At 38.8% G+C, this 23,151-nt stretch overlaps 8 protein-coding genes across 10 annotated transcripts in view; 4 read left to right on the forward strand and 4 right to left on the reverse strand.

Moving 5' to 3' along the window:
- Positions 1-5,517, forward strand: part of LOC117634448 (serine/threonine-protein kinase STY17-like) — a 5,917-nt gene extending 400 nt beyond the window's left edge. Inside the window, exons 2-16 of the mRNA XM_034368572.1 lie at positions 345-459; positions 744-838; positions 955-1,074; positions 1,623-1,677; positions 2,543-2,653; positions 2,742-2,792; positions 3,259-3,434; positions 3,510-3,617; positions 3,708-3,781; positions 4,083-4,258; positions 4,435-4,530; positions 4,768-4,848; positions 4,974-5,027; positions 5,114-5,248; positions 5,318-5,517. Coding sequence (XP_034224463.1) covers positions 345-459; positions 744-838; positions 955-1,074; positions 1,623-1,677; positions 2,543-2,653; positions 2,742-2,792; positions 3,259-3,434; positions 3,510-3,617; positions 3,708-3,781; positions 4,083-4,258; positions 4,435-4,530; positions 4,768-4,848; positions 4,974-5,027; positions 5,114-5,248; positions 5,318-5,395 — 1,525 coding nt within the window. The 3' untranslated portion in view covers positions 5,396-5,517. The remainder of the gene's footprint in view (positions 1-344; positions 460-743; positions 839-954; positions 1,075-1,622; positions 1,678-2,542; positions 2,654-2,741; positions 2,793-3,258; positions 3,435-3,509; positions 3,618-3,707; positions 3,782-4,082; positions 4,259-4,434; positions 4,531-4,767; positions 4,849-4,973; positions 5,028-5,113; positions 5,249-5,317) is intronic.
- The window catches only part of LOC117634453 (thiosulfate sulfurtransferase 16, chloroplastic-like), an 18,830-nt gene extending 10,593 nt beyond the window's left edge, over positions 1-8,237 (reverse strand). The window contains exons 1-6 of one of the 2 annotated variants that reach the window (XM_034368580.1): positions 7,869-8,237; positions 7,629-7,739; positions 7,445-7,518; positions 7,281-7,351; positions 7,149-7,202; positions 6,838-6,955 (exon numbers count right to left, since the gene is read on the reverse strand). In XM_034368580.1, the coding sequence (XP_034224471.1) occupies positions 6,881-6,955; positions 7,149-7,202; positions 7,281-7,351; positions 7,445-7,518; positions 7,629-7,739; positions 7,869-8,035 (552 nt within the window). In that variant the 5' untranslated portion in view covers positions 8,036-8,237 and the 3' untranslated portion in view covers positions 6,838-6,880. Of the gene's footprint in view, positions 1-6,598; positions 6,956-7,148; positions 7,203-7,280; positions 7,352-7,444; positions 7,519-7,628; positions 7,740-7,868 lie in introns of those variants that run through there. The other variant, XM_034368579.1, reaches the window with a different exon arrangement.
- LOC117634454 lies at positions 5,762-6,487 on the reverse strand. Its single transcript, XM_034368581.1, has 2 exons — positions 6,065-6,487; positions 5,762-5,964 (listed from the first exon to the last, which is right to left on the reverse strand). The coding sequence occupies exons 1-2, from the start codon at positions 6,320-6,322 to the stop codon at positions 5,770-5,772; spliced, it is 453 nt and encodes a 150-aa protein (XP_034224472.1). The 5' UTR covers positions 6,323-6,487; the 3' UTR covers positions 5,762-5,769.
- An 817-nt stretch (positions 8,238-9,054) lies between the features above and the next one.
- LOC117635139 (thiol-disulfide oxidoreductase LTO1) lies at positions 9,055-11,685 on the forward strand. Its single transcript, XM_034369481.1, has 6 exons — positions 9,055-9,460; positions 9,615-9,874; positions 9,972-10,084; positions 10,695-10,842; positions 11,080-11,217; positions 11,348-11,685. Exons 1-6 carry the CDS (start codon positions 9,094-9,096, stop codon positions 11,426-11,428), a joined length of 1,107 nt encoding a protein of 368 aa, XP_034225372.1. The 5' UTR covers positions 9,055-9,093; the 3' UTR covers positions 11,429-11,685.
- A 616-nt stretch (positions 11,686-12,301) lies between these two features.
- LOC117635140 (ganglioside-induced differentiation-associated-protein 2) lies at positions 12,302-13,406 on the forward strand. Its single transcript, XM_034369482.1, has 3 exons — positions 12,302-12,551; positions 12,646-12,910; positions 13,002-13,406. Exons 1-3 carry the CDS (start codon positions 12,428-12,430, stop codon positions 13,219-13,221), a joined length of 609 nt encoding a protein of 202 aa, XP_034225373.1. The 5' UTR covers positions 12,302-12,427; the 3' UTR covers positions 13,222-13,406.
- A 921-nt stretch (positions 13,407-14,327) lies between these two features.
- On the reverse strand, positions 14,328-15,245 carry LOC117635467 (F-box protein SKIP23-like). Its single transcript, XM_034369778.1, has one exon. It carries the CDS (start codon positions 15,243-15,245, stop codon positions 14,328-14,330), a length of 918 nt encoding a protein of 305 aa, XP_034225669.1.
- A 1,888-nt stretch (positions 15,246-17,133) lies between these two features.
- On the forward strand, positions 17,134-18,655 carry LOC117635003 (UPF0548 protein At2g17695). Of its 2 annotated transcripts, none has more exons than XM_034369320.1 (5): positions 17,134-17,229; positions 17,681-17,741; positions 17,839-18,015; positions 18,105-18,303; positions 18,407-18,655. In XM_034369320.1, the coding sequence occupies exons 2-5, from the start codon at positions 17,683-17,685 to the stop codon at positions 18,593-18,595; spliced, it is 624 nt and encodes a 207-aa protein (XP_034225211.1). In that variant the 5' UTR covers positions 17,134-17,229; positions 17,681-17,682; the 3' UTR covers positions 18,596-18,655. The 2 variants fall into 2 exon arrangements, with proteins under 2 accessions (XP_034225211.1, XP_034225210.1); XM_034369319.1 differs by having other exon boundaries at positions 17,141-17,229; positions 17,661-17,741.
- Positions 18,656-18,999: 344 nt separating this feature from the next.
- Positions 19,000-20,445, reverse strand: LOC117635468 (F-box protein SKIP23-like). Its single transcript, XM_034369779.1, has 2 exons — positions 19,446-20,445; positions 19,000-19,100 (listed from the first exon to the last, which is right to left on the reverse strand). Exons 1-2 carry the CDS (start codon positions 20,443-20,445, stop codon positions 19,000-19,002), a joined length of 1,101 nt encoding a protein of 366 aa, XP_034225670.1.
- Positions 20,446-23,151: the final 2,706 nt, after the last annotated feature.

Consider the following 23,151-nt stretch of genomic DNA (forward strand, 5'->3'; position numbering starts at 1 on the left):
CCTAGGTTTTCTGTTTTGATTTGTGTGTTCGTTAATTAGTTTCTTTGGCTTATGGCATTGCTTGATTGGTTGCTGAGAAACTATAGGAAGTGTAAGCAAGAAAAAAAAGTTGGAATCTTTCTCATACTTCTGTCAAGTATCATACGAAGCTTTGTTTTCCTATTACTAGAGTTTTCATTTTCGAATTTGTAGCGCGCTGACAGCTGGCAAGAGCTGGAAAAGAGTGAAAAATAGGAAAAAAAAAAGAACAAAATTTGGTTGAGTTCATTAATTTTTACTTTTGGGAATTAGAGTGTATATAATTTTGAGATCTCGCTTGGCTGTTTTCTATTGTAACTATGTAGATACGCATTGGATGTCAACGTGGAGAGGGCAGAAGATGTGCTTACACATAAGAGATTGCTGCAATTTGCAGAAGACCCTGCTAATCAACCTGCCTTTGAAGTTCGCACTGTGCAGGTGAACGCATAAGCAATTACTCACTATGTTGATGCTTAATGCCATCTGTCTTTGTGTGTGTGTGCATGCATGCACTTATGAATTGTGCATGTGTTGGTTGAACAGAGTTAGCTAGTGGCAACCATCTTACTTGTGTTGCCCGAATAGAGTTATCTAATCTTATCCTATATAAAAAAATAGGTATGTCGTCTTCGAGTTGAAGTATTAATTATATTCAATGTAATTACCTGAGCCAAGGATCCATAAATACTTGCTATTGATGAATTTTTTTTTGATCGATTTAGGTTTATCATGTTGGAAACTCTGTTGATTCGGTCCATTCAGATTCTTCAATGATAGAAGATGCACAAAGTTCTTTTAATTATTCGAACAGACAAGGGTATGGCATGATATATCAGCTGTCTTGTCCATTCTTGTTTTGCATTCAATAACCTCACTCTGTTGTTTTGTATGTTTATCTTATATGTGCTACTCTTTGAATTCTGCTGTCATCAGGATCCATCCACCACCTACTTTTGGTTCATCTCCTAATCTTGAAGCATTTGCACTTCAAGCAAATAGATATCATGTTGAAGATGGAGGTAGTGCAATGAGTTCAACACCATTATTTTCTAGGTAAGAAATGAACATTCAGCCCGATCGTAAGTAGTCAGTCTTCCACTGCAAAGTGGCTTCTCCCCATCACTTTGTAGAGGTGTTTAGTTTGTTAAACTATCTGCTATTTTGTTTGTTTAGATTATATTTTGATAATGGTGTCTGCCCATGGACTGGGTTTGCATGTGTGAGTGATAGAGACAGAAACAGAGAGATAGAAGAAGTCATGGTTTCTCCTTTTTCTTAAAAGTTTCTCATCTGCAGTGGAATATGTTTTATGTTCTATAGGATAGTTAGTGAACGGCGTGTTAAAAATATTACTGTATTCTAGAATTTTTACATTTTTTTTCCGTGCTCTCTCTCTCTCTCCTAGTTGTCAACTTTTCGTAATTTATAGGATTTTGGGTTCTGCTAGCTAAGTTGGGTGAGGCTACATATTTTAGGCTTATGCTCATGAGCCTTCTATACCACAAAGAAAAGAGTTTGATGTTGTATACCATGAACACAAACACAAATATTCTTAGTAATTTATTTGTGTTGGTTTGTTAATTTCGGTGTTAATTGTGTAGGCCTATGCATGAGATCACGTTTTCAACAGTTGACAAGCCCAAACTTCTTAGTCAGGTAGTCCTCATCTTTATATCCACATGCCTGCGGTGGACCTTTAGGTTTTTACCAAATACTATTCAAATACATGCCATCATCTTTTGATTTGGATGCTTTTACATCAGCTGATTACACATCTGATTATGCTCATATCTATTGATATTCGGCATACATCATTAAAATATGCGTTGCAATTTTCCTTCCAGAATTTCCTATATGGTGGCTTTTGTTTTGTATTTTATATCATTAAAATTCTATGATTAAACTTGAGTACCAAGATACATAATGTCTCTAAACTTTATTCCATCCATTTAAAGAATATCTTAAACAATGATGTTTTCTTAGTTTCCATATTCCAATCTCAGCTGTGATATATATAGTAAATTTAGGTTACTGCTGAATGGCTCTGAAATTCACATTTGTTTATCAGTGGTTATTTGTTGCATGCAATTGGAAATTTGTGCTTGAACTGGAATTCAATCAAGAGGCAACGGACATGTAGGTTTTTAGTTTCCTTTTATAGAATAAGTTTTTATTTTCTAGAAGGATTATGCTGTAATAGGATGATCTGACTAGTGGGGCTCTAGAGTCTTGATTTGTCTATTTTCAACCATGTAAATAATGTCAAATGTTTGGAACTCTATCAGGTAGCTCCGAGTGACTTATCTTTTTCCACGAGGTATGTTTGGTGGAACAGTTCCTAGGTTGTGAACCTTAGAATTTCTTGTTAATTGATTAGGCTATCAACTGAATATAATTGTGAGTTTTCTAGAATGTCTAAGATTCAACAGTTATATGGAAACTTTTGTGTCCTGTCCGTCTCTGACTGAAGTACTCACTCGCTCGCTTACTAAAAGATACATCTTAGTGATTAATTTTCCAGTTAACTTCATTACTTGCTGAGATTGGACTGAATATTCAAGAAGCTCATGCTTTTTCCACTGTCGATGGATTTTCTCTGGATGTTTTCGTGGTCGATGGTTGGCACTATGAGGTACGAGTTTGGATGTTTCAGCATAGATGTTTGGGTCACATTCTTCTTGTTCATTGAACAAAGTGTTCTTCCATGTGGGAACATTTAGGAAACCGAGGAGCTTAAAAGTGTGCTGCAAAAGGAAATTTCAAAATTAAAGGTAATTTTGCTCCTTAATTTTCCTTAGTTTATTGTTGTGTATGCTTTAGAACAAAAGTTGAATTGTCTCATGCTTTGAATAGACTCAGACTATTTATGGGTATGTGAATGCTCTGGCTGGTTTCATATCAAATTTAGTGAACTTTGCCTTTTGTCTTGTGAAAGCCGGATACCACCTAACTTGTAACCGTCAGTCAGAAAGTTTGGGTTCACCTTTCCCGGGTGATCATATGATTCACTGTGAATTCATCCTTTGTACCATCTTTCAATCTCATAATTTGTTTTCCACTACTATTTGATTATTTAATAAAAACCATTTGTAATCCATATTGGTAGTAATACTTCACTTGCAAATCCAGACTTGTAGTTTATTTTAAACTTTAATACTGCCACGGAATGTGCATCTATTTTGCCTCCCCCCACCGAAAAGAAATATTCATTAATGATATTTCTCAAATGTTTTGCAGGAGCAATCTTGGTCAAAACAACATCCAATTGCTGCTATTGGCGAGGACAACCAAACAAGAAATGAGTCCTTCCCGGATTGCATAGAAATACCAACTGATGGAACAGATGTCTGGGAGATTGATACGAGGCAGCTGAAATTCGAGAACAAAGTTGGATCTGGGTCATTTGGTGATCTGTAAGTCATATTTTGAATTCTGTGTTGGATTGCATGCAGGTGCTTGTTTGACATTCTATTTCCAACTTCTTTCAGGTACAGAGGAACATATTGTAGTCAGGAGGTTGCCATAAAAGTTCTCAAACCAGAGCGCGTCAATGCAGAGATGTTGAGAGATTTTTCACAGGAAGTTTATATACTGAGGTTTATCTAAATACCTGCGTATGCTTGCTAGTGGCAGTTTTCATTTTTTATACATCTTTTTTAAACTTCTTGATATCATGATTTTGGCAGGAAGATTCGGCACAAGAATGTTGTGCAATTTATAGGTGCATGTACAAAGCCTCCAAACCTATGCATTGTGACAGGTATGTGTAAGAGAATCCTTTATATTAACGATCCTCGTGTGCTCAAGTATCTCATTATATGAGAAGTCATGATTGTTACTGATGGCTGCCGTACTTTCATCTTTGCTACATCATGTCTAACTAGTTACAACTAGAAGAAAATAAGTCTCTGGTGTTGTGATAGAAGTGATTGGTAACATCTATGAATTTTCATTTTATGAAATATGTGGTGCATTTTGAATTTGTTATTTATAGGTTTACTTGGCCTCCTTTTCCAATTCACTGACAAACACCTTTTGATGCTTATGTTTCTGCTTATCAGAATTTATGTGCAGAGGAAGTGTATATGACTTTCTGCATAAACATAGGGGTGTGTTTAAGCTTCCCTCTCTGCTCAAAGTAGCAATTGATGTTTCCAAGGGAATGAACTATTTGCACCAAAATAATATAATCCACAGGGATCTTAAGACGGCCAATCTTCTGATGGATGAGCACGAAGTAAGTGGATTCCCCGACTCTTCAGTGAATGATTCATTGTGTGTCAAATATGTTTTTCCTTTGCATTTATAGAGATTTAAATTCAAAAGGAACTTTCCTGTGTCAATTAACTATTCTTTCTTAAGCATGTTTTCTTTGATTTGTAATGATTAAAGTCGTAGAGCCTTCTTGTACAGGTCGTTAAGGTTGCTGATTTTGGCGTTGCCAGAGTGCAGACTCAATCTGGAGTGATGACAGCTGAAACTGGAACATACCGCTGGATGGCTCCTGAGGTAGGCATCTTCTGGGCTATCAGCTTTTATTTTGTGGAATAATATTGCAAAGAGAATAATTTCCAAGTGTTTTAAGTCAAAATTGCTTTATAGTGATACGATTAATAGTTTAGTAATTCATAGGGTTCATGCTCAAATCAACTAAGCTTTTATCCACAAGGGTATTTAAGCTATCATGGGGTTTAACAATGACTAGGTTGGTTGATTGGACTTTAATTCATTTTTTCTTGAATGAAGGTCATTGAACACAAACCATATGATCACAAGGCAGATGTTTTCAGTTTTGGAATAGTACTGTGGGAGCTTCTAACAGGACAAGTGCGTGCTGTTTTTCTTTGCAAGAATAATATTTTTTTTTCTTTCCCTAATTACTTCAGCAATCCATGAGTTCACAATGGCATTAATTTCAAAACTCATGGTCATCTTTATGATGTATTTACCAGCTCCCTTACTCATCTTTGACCCCATTACAAGCAGCAGTAGGTGTGGTGCAAAAGGTATACTTACCCTCCCAATTTGGCATAAATGTAACGTGCACAATATTATTATCGAATCACTCTAATTGGCATGGCTGTCCTGTCAGGCCTTACGACCTACAATTCCCAAGACCACTCACCCAAGGTTCGCCGAACTGCTTGAGAGATGCTGGCAGCAAGACCCAACTCAAAGACCCCCCTTCTCCGATATCGTAGAAATCCTGCAGAATTTGGCCAAGGAGGTACTTTCTTACCCAACTGTAAACCTTCTGGCCCATAAAACATATTTAAATCCTTTAATCTTGAAACAGGTCGGAACTGAGGGAGAAGATCGACGCAAGGATAAATCAGGTGGTTTTTTCTCGGGACTGAGATGGGGCCATCACTGAGCACGGAAGATCAGAGAAATCTGATTTTGTATGTGGACCATTTTCATTGCACATACTTTCTGCATTGTACAGACTTTGCCAAGCAATCACACAGTTTTAATTGAAGTTTGTTCTTGTTCTTTCTGGTGGTCTTCTCTTTATAGACTCAGTTTTTCTTCGTCTAAATTAGGCCCACCGGTTAGCGGTTGAGCCGTAATAGAAAGATAATGTATACTACCTTGTGGTATTAAAATTTTCGTTTTAAAAAGAAACCGCACCTTATATAGAAGAATTTTGCTGAATCTTAAACTTAAAAGTACACAGCCTTTTATCAGGAAATTCTTTGACTTCGCAGATCTTTGTATTTAAAGTCTTAATGTTATTAGACATGTTTATCAAACAAAGTTAAGCTGCGACGATCTGCCATTGCTAGACTCGCTGAGGAGCTGCCGTGCACGGACCTTGACCTGCAACCGGACAAGCGCATGCATGCAATGTAGAGCCATACGTGCTTGTTTCCGCACACACGCCCCACGAACCAAGGCTTGCAGCTTCACCAGGCTCCTCAGTGCTCGAAATGCTTGCCTGGCCTGTCAAATTGTTTAAATCATCACAAACCTACAAATTCAACAATTATCATCCATCAACCAAAATCTGGCCATATGAAAAATAACAAGTGGGGTTACGTACAAGATGCCCCCTGAAAAACGCTTGGAGCTTGATGGCTGCAATATCTTCGTGGGATAAAAATTTCTTTGTGGATGATGAAGATGATGAAGCAGAGCCGTTGAGATCTTGGTACCTGGCTGATTCTTCATGAGTGCTTGGGCTGGTGTTGGTGTAGACGACAATGATGTCTCTGTTAGATGATCTGCCTAGCTTTCTTCGAATTGTTTTGAACCATTTCCGGTAACTTCCCATTCTTGTATACTTGTTGTCGTGTGACATTTAAAAAGAATGCGAGTTGAGTTGGGGCATGCATTCTCCACTTTAAAGCAAATTGAAAACGGTGACGTAAAGGAAGGAGATGTGGGCACCATGTTCATGTTTTCCTTTCATTTCCCGAGAGAGAGAACGTGGAGGGATGAATATATCTCTCTACCCACCAGCTGTGTGTGTGTGTGTGTGAGTTTGAAGCATTCTACAGTGAGAGTCTCTCAAACTCATAAATAAAAAGGCTGAAAAACTCAGAGAGTTGGCAGAACAACAACGTGCACTTTTCACTTGCGAAACGACATGTCGTATTTCTCAAATGGTTTCATGATCAGTAGCATCAATCAACAATTTTTGGTTGTGAACTCTAATAAGCATAAAGCAAGCATATGAGATAGGATTTTCAACTCTGGTAAAAGTAGAGCACTTCTCTAACTTGTTTACAAAGTTTGCTGGGTGATTGATTTATTTACGAACTTTTCTTTTTGTTTGATACACATTACATTACATATGACATTTTCTTTGACCTTCTCTCTCTCTCTCTCTCTCTCTGTGGCAGAACACAATCAAGTTTCATTTCTCTGTTGGAAGTCCAGTCTCTGTCCAAGCAGCATATCCACCAGCTATGTCTGTAATGCCACTGAAACCCTGCAAAAAATGGAAAGCCATTGAGAAAACTCAACCAATTTTCAAGTTCCTTGAACCCAAAACCAGTTCCATTAATAAAACATTGCATCTTATTCTGAATTTTTATATGCAACACAACCTATTTGATAACGACGTTCAACCAAAATGTGATGTCCGTAAGTAATTAATTACTTAACAACAAAATTGTGCTTACAGCAGCTAGGAGATCAGTTGCAGCCATCATGGACCTTTTCCCAAGGTGGCATCCCTGTCGAGCCATGAGGTTAAAAACTTGAATGGGGGCTAAAATTCATTCAAAAAGATAGTGAAAATAACTGGAACTCACAACAATAATCTCATCATGTTTTCTGAAATGTGATGCCACTTCTTTTAGAAATTCAGGGTTCTTTGACATCCCTGCATACAACAACAAAATTACAAATGAATACAATCATTTAATTTTAGAAAAAAAAAAAATCAAGAAGAAGGTGTGAAGAACAAAAAGTGAACCTGATCCAAGTTTGTACAAGTAAGGGATGTTAACAGCCCCAGGGGCATGCCCTTTACTGAACTCATCAGGGGTCCTACACAAGCACAGACAATTAACCCAAAAACAAAAACAATCAAACAAAGAAATCAAGACTAATTAACAGAGTGATTAACTTAATAGAGAAATTAAAATAAAAGAGAGTACCTGACATCCAAATATTTGTGTCCAGCTTGAAGAAGCTCATGCGCCACACGAACTGGCACTGAAGTTGGAACACCAACAGCCTCCAAATTCCCTTTCTGGGCAGCTCTCGGACTTTCCCAGTTGCCAAACAACACCACAGTTGGTATCAAACACAATATTTTTAACTTATAAAAAAACAGAATTCTATAAGAAATTTTTTATTTTTATTTTATGGTGGGTTTCTTTGTGCTTGCTACTTACCAGAAGTTGCAGTTCTTGTTTTGAATTCCAGTGCCAAGTCTCTGCAGATTCACATTGAGTGAAAAGAGAGACCTCTGATTGAGATTTTGAGGAGAAAAAAGTGAAGGGGGTTGAAGTGCAGAGCCAGTAAAGCAGGAGGAGGAGGACACAAGAGAAATTGCCACCATTTTCAATATTGTTGGATGGTTTTGAAGATGGCAAATTGATTATGTTTTGGCTTTGGTATCCGGGATTTGCAGATTGCAATGTGCGAGTAAGTGTTTTAGCACTTAGCAGCAGTGAAATATGGAATATGGTTGAGGAGGTTGTGTCATTATTTATTTAACGGGTGTGTCAGCAGAGGACAGAGATGATGACTAGATGTGAGAGAGAGAGAATAGGGGCATGGATGCCACGCCAAGTCTGGCTGTTTCTGATTTCAGATAAACCCAACAGGAGGCACACATATTTTTGCATGGATAAGTTTCAATCTTTCAACCTTGAGTTCAAAGAATAGGCAATGCATGTACACCTGGGTGGCTGAGAGTGCAGACAAGATTCTTTCGGTTTTGGAATTTGATATTATATATCCCATCCAATAAAAATCTCGATGTTTTTTGTTCTTTCAGAAACAATCACATAAATGATCTTTTTATTTTATTTTGGGTAAAAACTCTCATATGTGATATATCAACTATTTGGACGAATTGCGTAATTTTTTTTTCCTAAAAAAAATAATTATTTGGTCAAAAATATTTTTTTATACTTGATTCTAAAATTAGAAATGAAAATACCATATATTAAGAGCTTGATAATAGAAAATTGTGTCTTAATATAAAAGATGAATGTAAGGGGCTTATAGCTCAAGTGGTTAGGAACATTTATCCTTGCATTCGAGATCTTAAGATCAATTCTCTCCCCCCCCCTAATATCACTTGTATTAAAATAAAAATAAAAATGTAACATGATGTAAGTCTCTGTTCTTGTTCCTCGTTGATGTGGGTAATTTTTATATGTGACGGTAATATCATATTATGGGCCCTCTTCGCCGAGGCATAAAAACTTTCCTAGGATGATTTGGGCTCTCCTCCAAAAAAGACCAGTGAGTAATTTGGGTTGGGCTATAAGCAAGGCTTCAAAGACTGAAGGCCCAAAATTGAGGTCACAGGAATTTAGTTCGGCCCAGCCAGCCCAGATTAATCCCCGCGAGTCGTAGTTGATTTTCAGGTGGAATGTGAGAGTGGAAATGGCTACCTTGGCTTTCGCGAGCCTAACATCTCTTCCATTCTCGTCGGCGCGAAGGTCTCTGTCCATCCATGGAAGATTCGCTTTTCTCCATAAAACGCTGGGTTGGGGTCGGAGATCTCTGCTGCTTCCCATAACATGTTCTTCTTCCGAATCCGACCCGAACCAAAACGCCGACTCCGATGCCAAAACGGCGCCGTTGTCTTCGAGTAGCTTGACCGACAAACTATATGTTGGGCTCGGAGGCGTTGGGTTTCTAGAAACGACGTACTTGACGTATCTCAAGCTAACGAATTCCGATGCCTTTTGCCCAATCGGCAGTGGTAGCTGCGGCGACATCCTCAGCAGCGATTACGCAGTCGTTTTTGGTACTCTCTTGAACTCCATACCCAATTGAATTCAAATATACAATCACCTAAAACAAGAAAATTGAAACTTTCGACTGGAATTTTGTGAATTGGAAATGAATTACATTGAATGTATGCAATGTGTTTGAAAGAAGGTTCCTCTTGGTTTTCCCAGGTGTTCCTCTTCCATTGTTTGGGATGGTTGCATATGGGTTAGTTGCTACTCTTGGTGTGCAGCTATTGACTGCAAAGAAGTTGCCTTTTGGGATTGGTGAATCTAATGCTCGCCTGGTTTTACTTGGGACTACAACTTCCATGGCAGCTGCTAGCTCTTGTTTTTTGTACATTCTTAGCACTAAATTTTCAGGAGCTTCTTGCTCGTATTGTTTGTTATCAGCTTTGCTCTCTTTCACCTTATTTTTCATCACTTTAAAGGTTAGCTAGCTTTTTTCTGTTTTTCATTTTCAAATATTTTCTTTGATTTGATGTTATTGGCAATGACTAGAATTTTGGTGGGTTTATGATACTGTAGGATTTAGGGTTGGAAAAAGTACAGAAAGAGGTGGGCTTGCTGCTGTGTATAGCTAGCTTGGTGTTTGTGACTCTCAACAGGTCATATAGTGCTTATCCGCCTGTCTCCTCAAGGTGATTAGCCTCGCTCTTGCTATTTTGTTTTTCATTTTCATGAATATGTTAGTTTGGCAAGCTATTCAATGATATGAACACATGTTTTGCTCTGAAGCTCAATCTTTTAGGATTATGGGCATGCCCTTCCAACTAACTTGACACAGGAGGAAATAAAAATGTAAACTTTATAAGAGTGGCAGTATGATTAATAGGAAATATAGGAGATTGATAAACATAAGTGATGTAAATAGTTCTTAAAAAAAATTTATTGTAAAGGACGTTCTACTTCACTTTCAGAACTTTTTGAGTAAGCAATTGATTGTGAACTGCCAGTTCGATGGTTATTTATATGAGTTGGATTGTTGTTTTACTATGTAGTCTATTTAACTGAGACCAAAGGTGTTGGCTACTAAACTATTATATAGATGAAATTAAGATCAGTATTGTGTGTTTATTGACCTCATCAAACCTTTCCCATGGTTTGGTTGGATCTAAATCACCAAGTCAATACTTATTTGAATGATCACAAATATCATCTTGGTAGATTATGTTAGCCGGTTATTTTCTTTGTCGGTTTTCTGTGTTTATTGTGCTCATATTTTTTTCTTATTACTTATGTTGTTAACAGCCCGTCGGAAATTGATCTTCCATATTTTACAACTGAGATAACAACACCGTCAAGTCCTTTTGCTATAGCTCTAGCAAAGCATCTGAATGCTATAGGTGCTAAAATGTATGGGGCTTTCTGGTGTTCGCATTGTGTAGAACAAAAACAGGTACTTTGCCCTTTTTAATTCCTAATTAACTGTGATTCAATCATGAAGTTCGTCTCTTCATCATCTCTTTCTAGGTTTTCCCTAGTTTCTTCCAATGAATAATATTCAAAAAGGCATTATCCATAAGTCTTGCTCCCGGCCAGTCATTTCATACTTGATGAAAAACAGGAAAAAGATGTATCTGCTTTGTATTCTATCTTTTGATGTATCATATCTTTTGTTTTGTCCATCGTGTAGATGTTTGGACGTGAGGCAGCAAAGCTGCTGAACTATGTTGAGTGCTTCCCTAGTGGATTTAGGAAGGGAACTATAATGGAAAAGGCATGTATTGATGTTGGAATTGAAGGTTTTCCTACATGGGTGATCAACGGGCAGGTGATGAATCCCATCACAGATACTATTCAATATATACATTCTCATGCAAACCTAGTAATAAAAACCTGTTGCTGTAAACTTGTTTAAGATAGATATACTTGGTTCTCATAAAGCTTGGCGCTTCTTACAGGTTTTGAGTGGAGAAAAAGATTTTACAGAGCTCGCACAGGAATCTGGGTTTGAGTTGAATGAATCCAGTCCTCCCCCATAGATTAAGCCACTGTGTTTAGTATGCCATCACACGTAAAGATCATAGAAAACTTCTTGTATTATTACATAGCCGATCATTGATCGCGACGACTGCGAGGCACCTTGGGGTGTTCATTATCTTGTACAACTCTTGCCTGTAACTGTAAGCATTTGTTACATTTCACTGGAATGAAGAAACTAGTTAGATGTGTAGATTGGAAACTTATTATTGATTTACAAGATTTAAGAGAGTCCTTTGTAATATGTTTACCCACCAAATTTGTTGTCTGTAATGACTTCTTTGTAAGCAAGCATGGGTCATAACTCCCCTTTAAGATGAAAAATAAAGTCGCAACCGAAAGACAATCTTGAGCATTCATACAGAACTGGACAAAGGGATTGGGTGTGGACTCTGCCAAAGTCTTGAGCTAACTTTAACTTATATAATTTGTGGAATTGAGTTCCTTTTCTTTTTTATTTGGTCAATAAATTTGTTTGAAGTTGCGTATACGTTTTTTAAATTCGAGTCATAGTCTAAACTACGAGGAAATAAATAGTGACGGAATTAAAATTGTAAGATTGGGGAGTAAGATTGGGGAAAGTATATCAAATTATAAGTGTATAGTTGAGGAGGGAGGTCAAAAAATAAGCTATACTCCGTTGGGAAAATATGGGCTTTCATCTTTTCTTTGTTTGGCTCATTTATTTGAACTGCCTACACTATCCACAAATCATTCATGCCACCGTCAGCAGTCAGCAGTTAGCAATCCAAACCGCTATCCGACGCGGACACACCGGGCCCCACTTGGCCCGCTCAAAAGTGAAGATGCCTTGGAATATTCCCTCGTTCCTTGAATTCCTGATCCAGTCACGAAAATAATTACGCTTGTCCTCGCCTCCATTCCTCCTCATCAATCAAATTCGGACGCCCATCAAATTCCACTACCCCTTTATAAATTCCCTCACTCTCTCCATCCAAACAAACCACAACACCCAAAAAAAAAAAAAAAACAAAAACAAAATGCCTACTCAAATATCCGAATCCGAACAACTGCAACTCATCGAAAAGCTCGACATCTTCAGAATCAAAGGCAGAGACAAGCGCGGCCGCTCTATCCTTCGCATCATCGCCAAATTCTTCCCAGGTATATATATATGTATTCATCTTTTTATTTATTTTATTTTTTTGTCGAAGTGTCGTGATTTTTATTTTATTTTTCATTTTGATGATTTAATTAGCGAGGATTGTGAGCGTGGATGCTCTGCGCAAACATTTGGAGGAGAAAATATTTCCAGAATTAGAGAAGAAGCCGTTCGCAGTGTTGTACGTGCACACCGGAGTTCAAAGGTGCGAGAACTTCCCCGGAATCTCCGCCGTCCGATCAATCTACGATGCGATCCCGATCAACGTCAAGCGCAATCTCGAAGCTGTGTATTTCCTCCACCCTGGCCTGCAAGCCCGCCTCTTCTTAGCCACCTTCGGCCGCTTCCTTTTCACCGGAGGGTAATATTAATTAATTAATTAATAATTCTTTTGGATGAGCGCATTTTAGCATCTGTTTAGTTTCCTGAGCTAACGTGCGCGAGGGCTACAGGGTGTATGGGAAGCTGAAGTACGTGAGCAGGCTCGACTATCTGTGGGAGCACGTGCGGAGGAGCGAGATTGAGGTGCCTGAGTTCGTGTACGATCATGATGAGGACTTGGAGGACCGTCCGATGATGGACTACGGATTGGAGAGCGATCATCCGAGGGTGTACGATGCGCCCGCGGTCGATTCGCCTGTGTCTATGTACTCCATGAGATGCATCTCATAGTCAACAATTAATTAGGGTTAGAAGTTACATCGGATGTTTCCATTGGGCTTTCTGGTTAGAGCAGTCAGCCAATGGTTTAGTTGCGTCTTTGTTCTCTGTTACAATTTCTTTTGATAAATACTTTTGTATAAATCCAAAATTCAAAATTTGAGTGTTCCTTAATAGAGAACTTATCTTCTCACTTACAATAATGACTCGTAATGAAAGAGATAGACATTAAATATTAATCTAATCACATTCTTTGATCGGATCTAAGCCCGACCCTGAGGCGAGTCCCGTGAGGCGCCTAAGCCTGACCTCAGGGAGAGCCTAAAAAAATATTTCTGGCCTAAAAGGTATCATTGGATCCTTATATTTTTATGTATGCTTGATTAAATTGGAGTGATTTACCCCAACTCCATCGGCACAATTCTAACTTTTTTCTTTTGTTCTGCTCAATGTGTCATTTCTAAGGTTACTGGGCTAGGCAAACTCCTCAAGAAGAGAAGGGTTGCCTTGACAGGAAAAGAAGACTACCTCTTATTAATACGACTTCACTTCTGCTATAAATGAAGTGGAAACCTTCCCTGCCCATCACTGACTGCATATTGCCTTGTATGAACTCATGCCTAATTCAGAGGAAATAAAATAAAATTATAAAATGTATTTAGCGACGATGCGAACACATCAGGTTTAGAGATTATATGTGATATTTCATAAGATCAACCATAAGGCAACCAAATTACAACAAGATACCATAATTTTAACTAAGATTTACATAACTCAACTCAGTGCCAATAGGCCAAGTGTGGTTTGTTTTTTTTCTTTTAGGCGTAGGCCAAGTTGAGGGTGGCAAAAAGATGTTACAGGAGCCTGGATTATATGTAGAAGTGGCAAGAGACTACCATCTTCTAAGTTGAACGCACCAATCTTAAATTTTCTTTCTAATGAATAATTACTGTAACATTTGGTAAGGTAAGGATCAGAGAAATAAATGCAGCTCCTTTGACATCCAGGAAAATCCCCAGCAGGAACAGAGAAGGTGTAGAGATTTTCTGGTTTCAGTTTTACATATTAACATTGAACCACTTACAATAATATATCCTACCAACTAGCTCATTAAAGTACTAACTAACAGAAGCAATAATATATCCTTCCATCTCAACCCATTTCCTCTCAACTGCATTCAACTTGTAAACCCTGAATTTAACCGGAAATAGACGACGTTGATTCATTCTGCTCGGGTATCTTTCGACTAGAATTATCTCCCCCAGTGACTGCACTAAATTCTTGATGCAATGGACGCTGCTGCCATGATCAGGACTTATCGGAGATGCAATCAGTGTCATCTCCAAGGAAGGATCAACCACCACAGCTGTGCCATTGTGGCAAACAGCATAGAACTTTCCCTCAAAACAAATAACATCTTCAAAAACCTCAGAGGTTATATCGACCATGGTGCACATTTCAATGTCAGGGCCTAATTTGCAGTGGTATAATTTTCCAGCCGCAACAACCATAATTGCAGGCCAATCAGGGCTCAGTGATATGGCCACTCTGTAACTACTAACACTATGGTCAGAGTGGTACATGGTGTAAGTTTTTGCCAATTCAAATACTCGAAATTCCAACAAGTTTAGTAGCTTTGGAAACACCGACTTGGGCAAACGCTTTATGTGGAAAGAGGAGGAGAGTGGATGTAACATGCTAGGTTCACCTGATTCTCCTTCCCTGAGCCTAACCACCCAACCCCTTGTACTCGAAGTCGAAGCAGAATCATCTGAGTTTATGTTGGGAGGAGGTACTAGATGGTAGACTGTATCCTCGGTGATTGTCAAGAAAAAGCAGTTAACAGGAAAAGGAAACTTCATCATAATTCTGATGGGAAAACGGGGTTGTTTCTGATCAAAGGGAGGAACAGATGATCGCCATGACCTACAGATGGCACGAAATCGTGAGACATCGGTTTTAGTTTTGAGGCGCTTTCCTACGGCCTCTAATAAGTCGGTTGGAAGATTGTTCCATGGGACGACTCTATCAGCCATTTACACGACTTTGAGAAGTTGTTGCTCTATAATCAGAACAAACCAAGGTATTAAGATGTGTTTCAGAGCACTTGGGTTGTGTCGATCCTCGCCTTAGAAAGCAATGTGTGGCCGGCCTAATCTGATGTACACAAGAAGGAAACATTGGTTTCTTCTTGTATTTATAAAGTATTCAAGAGGACTAGCTTTTATAAAATATTGACCCAACATATAATCAGAGACTGCTTTTTTTTTTTTTCAAAGGACCTAAGCCAGGTCGAGGTTGACAAAAGATATTGATTAAACAAGCTTCTCTTGAAGATTCTAAAAAAACACTGTCCTACTAGCTCATCTCCAAACTTTATACATATTACTCTGTTTTAATTTTCTCCCTCTCCACAAGAAATGGCCAGTGAAAGAGTAGTCCAATGGAACAATCTTCCGAGTGAATTATTAGAGGCCATTGGGAAATCGCCTCGATACCATAATCGACGTTTCTCTTGCAATCTGTCAGTCATGGCTGTCATCTATTCCTCCCTTTGTTCATCAGAAACAGCCCCATTTTCCTATCAAAGTTTACATGGACTTTCGGTTTAGTCTATATCACGTCAACGCTAGGGTTAGTGGCTTTAGAGTGGCCACATCTTTGAACCCTTTTTGTCCTGCCCTCATGGTAGTTGCTGCTGGAAAATTATACCATTTCAAATCATTCGGGGTTGACATTGAAACATGCACCTTACTAGAGGATATAAGAACCTCTCAGTTATATTATAGAGATGTTATTTTTATGAGGGGAAATGATATGCTAGCTGTTGCTGAGGAGGGTACAATTGTTGTGGTTGATTCGTCTTTGGTGATGACAACGATTGCACCTCCGATAAGTCCTCCTGGTGGTGGCAGTGAGGTTGGTCGCCCCAAGAACTTGGTGGAATCATTGGGGGAGGTACTTTTAATTGATAGATATCCGAGTACAATGAAACAAGGCCGTTGTATTCCTTTCGGGTTCAAGGTTTACAAGCTGAAAGCAGTTGATGAGGAGCAACGGGTTAAGATGGGAGGTTTGGATGGTCAGATATTGTTTCTTGGAGATAGTTGTTGCTCCTCAGTTTCTGCTCAAGATTAATTAGTAAGTTAATACGGTATTACTAAATTAGAGCCAGTTTGGCATTGTTGTGCTGTGAAAATAATGGCTGTCAATAAGTGATTTTCTCACGGTTTAACAATAAGTGATTTTCTCACAGTTTATCAAACGGGTTGGACTTCCCAAAATTTTTAAAAAGTTACTTACCACCCCAAATAAGCAATGCCAAACCGGCACGGTCAGTTTGGTATTGCTGTGCTGTGAAAATAATCGCTATCAGATTTGCTGTGAGATAAATCAGCTGTGAGACAAAGCAGTTTGGCGTTTGATAAAATTTTTGTTAAAAGTGTTGTAGGTATTGATTTTACGCATAATCAAAAAATGATTGCCACATAATCATTAAACCCAGCGTCTCTTTGAAACTGATTCCAGCATAATCAGAAAATGAAAGCACATCATTAGCTGCTTTCCCTTATAGCTTTCTTTCATAGCAATTTTTAATAATAAGTGATTTTCTCATAGTTTACCAAACAGGTTGGGCATCTCAAAATTTTTAAAAAATCACTTATTACCCCAAATAAGCAATGCCAAACAAACACTTAAGCAGAATAATGATAGCAAATAATCCTTGTTTAATGTAGATGAGCCACACTCTGATGTCATAGGGGTTCTAATGCATGTTATGCTCTTTTTGGGTTGGCTCGAAAAACTTTTTTAAAAAAAAAAAAAAAAAACAGTTTGGGCCGTTTAGTTGTATTTTGGGCTCTGACGGGCCCTTTTGTTTAAAACAAAAATGGTCCATCACTCACTTCCCCGAGTTCATAAAAAAGAAAAAAGAAGAGGGTCTATCAGCTCACCCCACTCTCTCACTCACGGTTTCATCTCTGCAAATCCGAACCCAGCGCAACATCTTCAGACTGAAAGGTAGAACAAGTTTTCAAATTTTTGGGCACAGCGTGTTGTATATACGGTTCTAAAGTTTCAATTTTTTATTTATTTTCCTTTTCATGAAGTTTGATGTCGTTTCAGCGCTCCCCGGTTTCAGTTTTCATTGATGCTTTTTGGGTGAATAAATGTTTCAAAACTTGCATTTGAATGATGGGTTTCATCTAATTCTAGCTTTAACTAGCAACCGTTTGCATAGGACTTGAGCTTACCTTGTAGTTGTTCTTTTAGAGAATTTTGGCTCTTTTTGAATGATGGGTTTATCTATTTATTTTGGAGAAATCGCGTGCCTTGTTTGTATATAAATTATATTGATAATTAGTTTGCATTTTCTTAAGTCTGAGAGGTTTGCTCAAACTGCACCAGCACAATAAAACTAATTTTTTTTATATGCCATTTTTGTTGTTGAGGTTATTGATGTTTATGGCAGGCATGGTTTTCTTGAGCTGGATTAGGCCAAGTCCTGAAGAACAAAAGGCTTGCATTGACAGGTAAAGAAGATTACTCTGAATTTGATATGGTTTCATTTCTGTTATCAAGGAATTTGAAACATTGTGTGAACTCATCATGCCTGCTGCTTATAACCAGGTCAGGTAGCTTTAACTATGGGGCTAAATTCAGGGGAGCTACTGCTAAGTCCCTGTCTTCCCTCCAAGAAGACAAGGGGCTCTCAAACAATGGTTTCTTGTTCAACCATGCGCGCGTTTTGGTTGGTTCTGGTGTTGACACTTATGAAAAGGGCAAGAGAGCTCTTCAGGACTGGAGGTCAGCCCATGTTTAATTCTCTACATGTAAAGAAATCTCAGTTGAGAAGGACAACTTAATCTTATGACTGGTTGTATGTGGTTTGGCAGGCATTTTGGACTGAATTGGGCATTTGTTGATCCAAAGACGCCGGTTCAAAATGGAGTTAAGTTCTGTGTTTGCGTCAAGGAGTTTCTGCCATGGGTCATGATGCCTCTTCAGGTTGTATATGTAAATGAAAATAGACCTAGTAAACAGTCCATGGCCTCTTTTCGTTTCGGAGGTGGTACCCTTCAAGGCCACTTGCTGGTTAGTTTTTCTTCACTTAGTTTAATTATATTTGTGTGTTTTTGGTTTCAAATGAAATATATGAATCCTCTGGTTTGTGGTCTGCAAATTTTGTGCAAAACAGGCTGGGGAAGAACGATTCTCAATCGAACTGGATGAGAACAACCAAGTGTGGTACGAAATACTTTCCTTCTCAAAACCAGCTCACCCTTTGTCATTTATTGGATACCCATATGTAATGCTTAGGCAAAAGTACTTTGCTCATCAATCTTCTAATGCAATTATGAAACATTTGAATGCTTTGAAATCCTAGTGCATGTATATATGCTAGTGGAATTCTGCTTATATGAAAGCTTCATTGCCCTTTCTTATCTTCGTTATAAGTTTAACTGTTCTGAAAAAGTCATAACTGGCAGCAAAAAACTATGCTATAATATTTGTTTGAAGCAACCACATTAAAATGAGAGTACATGTTAAAATAAAATATCAAACTCTGCAGTAGGTTATGCCTAAACTCACAATCTCCATCCAGCTCCGCATATAGATCAGGCCTTTGGCCATGTTGGGAATGGGCAAAAGATACTAGCAGAGGCTGGATATGTTAGTGGGACGACGCAGCGACCATCGAAGTTGCTTTATCTACCTTTACATGTTTCCTATTACATGAAAATAGGGAGGAGGAGGCACTGCAAGGTTGACAACTAAATTTCTTTCTCCTTAAAGCTCATAATCGGCGTCCAGCTTTTCATCGATCAAGCTTGGGGAAGTAGAAGATTGTGATGCTTCACAGTCAAGCACTGAAAGATCCAAAAAACCACCTATACTAAACCACATTACATGAAACAATAAATTTTCAACCAAAAAAAAAAAAAATGAAATTGCAGTAGTGTGGCCAAACTCAAATGACCATCCAACTTAGCATCGATCTAGCCGCCAAGATCTATGTCTAATTTTCTTTTTCTTTAACTTTCTTGAAAGCCAAGTCCAAATCCAAACACGACGCCAAATCTTCTTCTTCCTTTTCTTTTCCTTGCTTGACAACCAAGTCCAAGTTGGGGGTGGGCAGAAGATATTATCACAGCTTGGATAATATGTTAGGGGCAAGTGACTGCCAAAATCTAATCGGAAAACTCCCATCTCACTAAACATTCCTCCAAACTCACCCTCCATATTATTCTTCATATAAAAGAAATTAGAGAAATAAATGCTATTCCCTTTACATCCTGGAAAATCTCTAGCAGAAACAGAGAAGCAGCTGTCATCCCCCACGAGCAATATTCGATCGCTCAAAGCATCCCTCTCATAAACTTCAATCCATTGATTTTCAGCTGTGTTCAACTTAAAAACCTTGAATTTAAGCTCAATGTCGAGCCACTTGTCTAAATAACTATCTTCTCCCATTGTACTCGGATACCTATCGACCATGAGCAACTCCCCCGAAGACTCCACCAAACTCTTCTTGTGATCACCACCCGAACAAGCTAATATTGGCGGCGCAACTACTTTCACATTCAGACAAGAATCAACTACTACAGCTTGTCCGTCCTGGCAGACAGCGTAGAACTTCCCTTCGTGAAAAATAACATCTTCGTAATCATAATGTTGATCATGATCCAACTGAGAGACCTCAATGCAGTTGTTAACGCTGACATCTAATTCGCCTCGGTATAATACTCCATCGGCAATTATCATGACCACAGGGAAACCGAGATTCATGGACAAGGCCACCTTATTATTACGGTCCCACCAACCATCATCATGTATGCTGTAAACTCTTGCATATTCAAAAACCCTAAATTCCAATAGGTTAAATACCTTTGGGAATGAGTGGGGCAGTCTCCCTACAACAAACTGGGAGAGTGGATGCAACATACGAGTTTCACCATATTTTCCTTCTTCAACCTTAACCAACCAACCTCTTTTATGAGGATCATCTCTAGGAGGCGCAAGATGAAAGACAATGCTCTCGGTTAGGGTAAAGGTGGTGTTGCTGCCATTGGTGTTTCGAATGAGAACTTTGATGGGAAATTGAAGCTGCTTTTCGAAGCGAGGGATGGAGGACCGCAATGACTTGCACACCGCGCGAAATCGAGAAACATCTGTTCTAGTGTTCAGGCACTTTCCTATGCTCTCTAACAGTTCACCTGGGATTCTACTCGCCATCCAGGATGATTTTCTTGGCGATTGAAGCTCATTTGAGACTAAAGTCAAAACTAAATACACAGGGAAGGAAGGTCTTGAGCAGAACATCAGCTTTCATATTTGAATAAGAATATCAAGAGAATTGGAAAGTTTGGTCCCGGATTATAGGGGTTGATAGATAGAGTCCTACTTGTTTTGGTATTATAGTTATGGGAAGGATAAATAATAAATAAATAAAAAAATAAAAAAACCAGAATTAATGCGTACAATAAATAGTTGTTTTGGTGGCATTATGGTTAGTCTAAACAATATTTTAATTGGTTATGATTTTGGTAACAAATATTGTTGAGGATTTGTATGTTACTTTAAGCAATTGGTAAATGCATTTTTACCACACAATTCCTCAACTACCATGTTTCCATAATCTCCATCCGAATCATAGTCGCCATCTGACTCATCCTGGCCGTCCAACTCATACTGGCCGTCCAGCTCATAACCCCCATAGCAAGGCCAAGTCCAAGTTGGGAGAGGGTAAAAGATTTTAGGAGAACTTGGATCATCAAAATCGAAGTTGAACTCTCCAATCTGGTTAAAGGGTCTTCCTAACGCATTATACCTATAATGCTGTTCCCCAAGAACCTTGGAAAATCTCTAGCAGAAACACTTCTCAACGGCATTCAACTTGAAAACCTTGAATTCGAGCTTACTTGTGCTGCAAGACTTTGAAAGGCGGACATCTATCAACTGACAGCAGCTCCCCGGATGACTCCACCAAATTCTTCTTACGATAGCCGGCAGAACAAGCTACCGCAGACGCAATTGCTGTCACATTCAGACAAGAATAAACTGCGAAAGCTTTTCCGTCCTGGCAGACAACATAGAAGTTTCCTTTGTGGAAAAGAACATCTTCATAATCATTGCGGTCGGGATCCAATGGAGAAACTTTGATGCACTTTTTATTGTCAACACCTAATCTTCCATAGTGCAATCTTCGATGGCCAATGACCAGGACATTGACCGCGGGGGAACCAGCTGAAAATTGGAAAGTTTGGCTGTAGAATTAATGACTATTGAGTTATGTATTGTCTACATAATACATACATAAACCTTGTTTTTGTAAAAATCTCATATTGTAATTGGTTGAAGATCTGTTGGGTTTCTTATGATCTGCTGCAAACCTGGCATATAATTTGAGGGATAGAAAATAAATAATTTTAAGCTGCACATTTCAAACACAATGATTCTTATTTGATATAAAGTGATACAATTGTCAATTGCAGGAAAGTTGGAGGAAAAAGAATGAAGTACTTATAACAAAAAATATGAAATTTTAAACTTGACATGGATCAACAGCCCAACTCATGCACAAGTTCAAGTCCTTTTCTTTTGTTTCTTTCTTTTCCCTTCTTCCAAATTCATCTCCAAATCCAAGTCTTCTTGTTTCCTTTTCCTTTGTTGTTGGCCTGGCAACCAAGTCCAAGTTGGGGGTGGGCAAAAGATGTTGTGAAAATTTGGACAATCTGTTAGCGGTAAGCAAGTGCCAGAATCTAAGCAGAACACTCCAATTTGGCTCAACATGCTTCCTCTTCCTAACGCGTTTGTGCGATTATAATGATCATAGAAATAAATGCAGCTCCCCCTGCACCCTGGGAAATCTCCAGTAGAAACAGACAAGCAGCGGTTGCGCCCCGCCACCAATATTCGATCACGCAAAGCTTCCGCCTCAGCCTCAACCCATTGTTTCTCTTCTGCATCCAACTTGAAAACCTTGAATTTAATAAGGTCAGTAGTCATGGGAGGCTTGTCTGCATAGTCAGAATCAGAACAATCTACACCATGAACGGGGTTCCGTGCTGCCGCCCTTTGACGAAGTATTTCTCTGGCCACAAGAGTACTTGGATCTACTTTCGCCCACGACTGCTTCTTAGAAGAATCTTCATCAAAAGAATCAAAATCTTCTGAATCTGACGAAAAATCAGAATCTTCTGATGAAGAATCATAATCTTCTGATGAAGAATCAGAATCATCTGATGACGAATCAGAATCTTCTGATGATGACCCAGAAGAAGGGGATTCTTCTGGGTCCCAATATCTATGAACCAAAAGCAACTCCCCGGATGACTCCACCAAATACTTCTTGGGATTAAGGCCAAAAACACCTTCTATTCGAGACGCGATCACCGTCACATCAAGAGAAGAATCAACCACTACGGCTGTTCCATTCCGGCAGACAGCATAGAACTTTCCTTGATAAAAAATAACATCTTCATAAAACGAGTGTTCACCACCCAACCGAGAGACTTCGATGCACTTTTTACTGTCAACACCTAATTTCCCATACCATAATCTTCCCATTCTCACCATCATGACTGAAGGGAAATCGAGATTTAAGGACATGGCCACCCTATTACCAAACCATCGACCCCGTAAACGTAGGCCGTATACTTTGGCCACCTCAAATACCCGATATTCCAATAAGTTTATTAACTTTGGATATGAGTCGGGCAACTGCTTTATCATAAACTGGGAGAGTGGATGCAGCATATGATGAGTTTTGCCCCATTCTCCTTCTCTGACATAAATCAACCAACCCCTTTCGCAGGGATCGCCGGCGGGAGGTGCAAGATGATAGAGTACGCTCTCGGTGAGGGTGAAGCTGGTTCTGTTAGCAACAACTTGGATGGGGAATTGCAGAGGGAGCTGTTTTGCAAAGGGAGGAAGAGAGGA

The sequence above is a fragment of the Prunus dulcis genome, chromosome 7 (genome assembly GCF_902201215.1).
Source record: "Prunus dulcis chromosome 7, ALMONDv2, whole genome shotgun sequence".
NCBI lineage: Eukaryota > Viridiplantae > Streptophyta > Magnoliopsida > Rosales > Rosaceae > Prunus > Prunus dulcis.

Coding starts and splice junctions, on each gene's coding strand:
- LOC117635468 (XM_034369779.1), bottom strand. CDS start 20,445: ATGGCGAGTAGAATCCCAGGTGAACTGTTAGAGAGCATAGGAAAGTGC. Junction 19,101..19,445: donor TATGAAGAATAATATGGAGG/GTGAGTTTGGAG, acceptor GGTTTAGTATAG/GTGGTTTTTTGGATCTTTCA.
- LOC117635467 (XM_034369778.1), bottom strand. CDS start 15,245: ATGGCTGATAGAGTCGTCCCATGGAACAATCTTCCAACCGACTTATTA.
- LOC117635140 (XM_034369482.1), top strand. CDS start 12,428: ATGCCTACTCAAATATCCGAATCCGAACAACTGCAACTCATCGAAAAG. Junction 12,552..12,645: donor CATCGCCAAATTCTTCCCAG/GTATATATATAT, acceptor TGATTTAATTAG/CGAGGATTGTGAGCGTGGAT. Junction 12,911..13,001: donor CGCTTCCTTTTCACCGGAGG/GTAATATTAATT, acceptor CGAGGGCTACAG/GGTGTATGGGAAGCTGAAGT.
- LOC117635003 (XM_034369319.1), top strand. CDS start 17,668: ATGTTTATGGCAGGCATGGTTTTCTTGAGCTGGATTAGGCCAAGTCCT. Junction 17,742..17,838: donor CAAAAGGCTTGCATTGACAG/GTAAAGAAGATT, acceptor GCTTATAACCAG/GTCAGGTAGCTTTAACTATG. Junction 18,016..18,104: donor AGAGCTCTTCAGGACTGGAG/GTCAGCCCATGT, acceptor GTGGTTTGGCAG/GCATTTTGGACTGAATTGGG.
- LOC117635139 (XM_034369481.1), top strand. CDS start 9,094: ATGGCTACCTTGGCTTTCGCGAGCCTAACATCTCTTCCATTCTCGTCG. Junction 10,843..11,079: donor ATTGTGTAGAACAAAAACAG/GTACTTTGCCCT, acceptor TCCATCGTGTAG/ATGTTTGGACGTGAGGCAGC. Junction 11,218..11,347: donor CATGGGTGATCAACGGGCAG/GTGATGAATCCC, acceptor CGCTTCTTACAG/GTTTTGAGTGGAGAAAAAGA.
- LOC117634454 (XM_034368581.1), bottom strand. CDS start 6,322: ATGTCACACGACAACAAGTATACAAGAATGGGAAGTTACCGGAAATGG. Junction 5,965..6,064: donor CGTTTTTCAGGGGGCATCTT/GTACGTAACCCC, acceptor ACAATTTGACAG/GCCAGGCAAGCATTTCGAGC.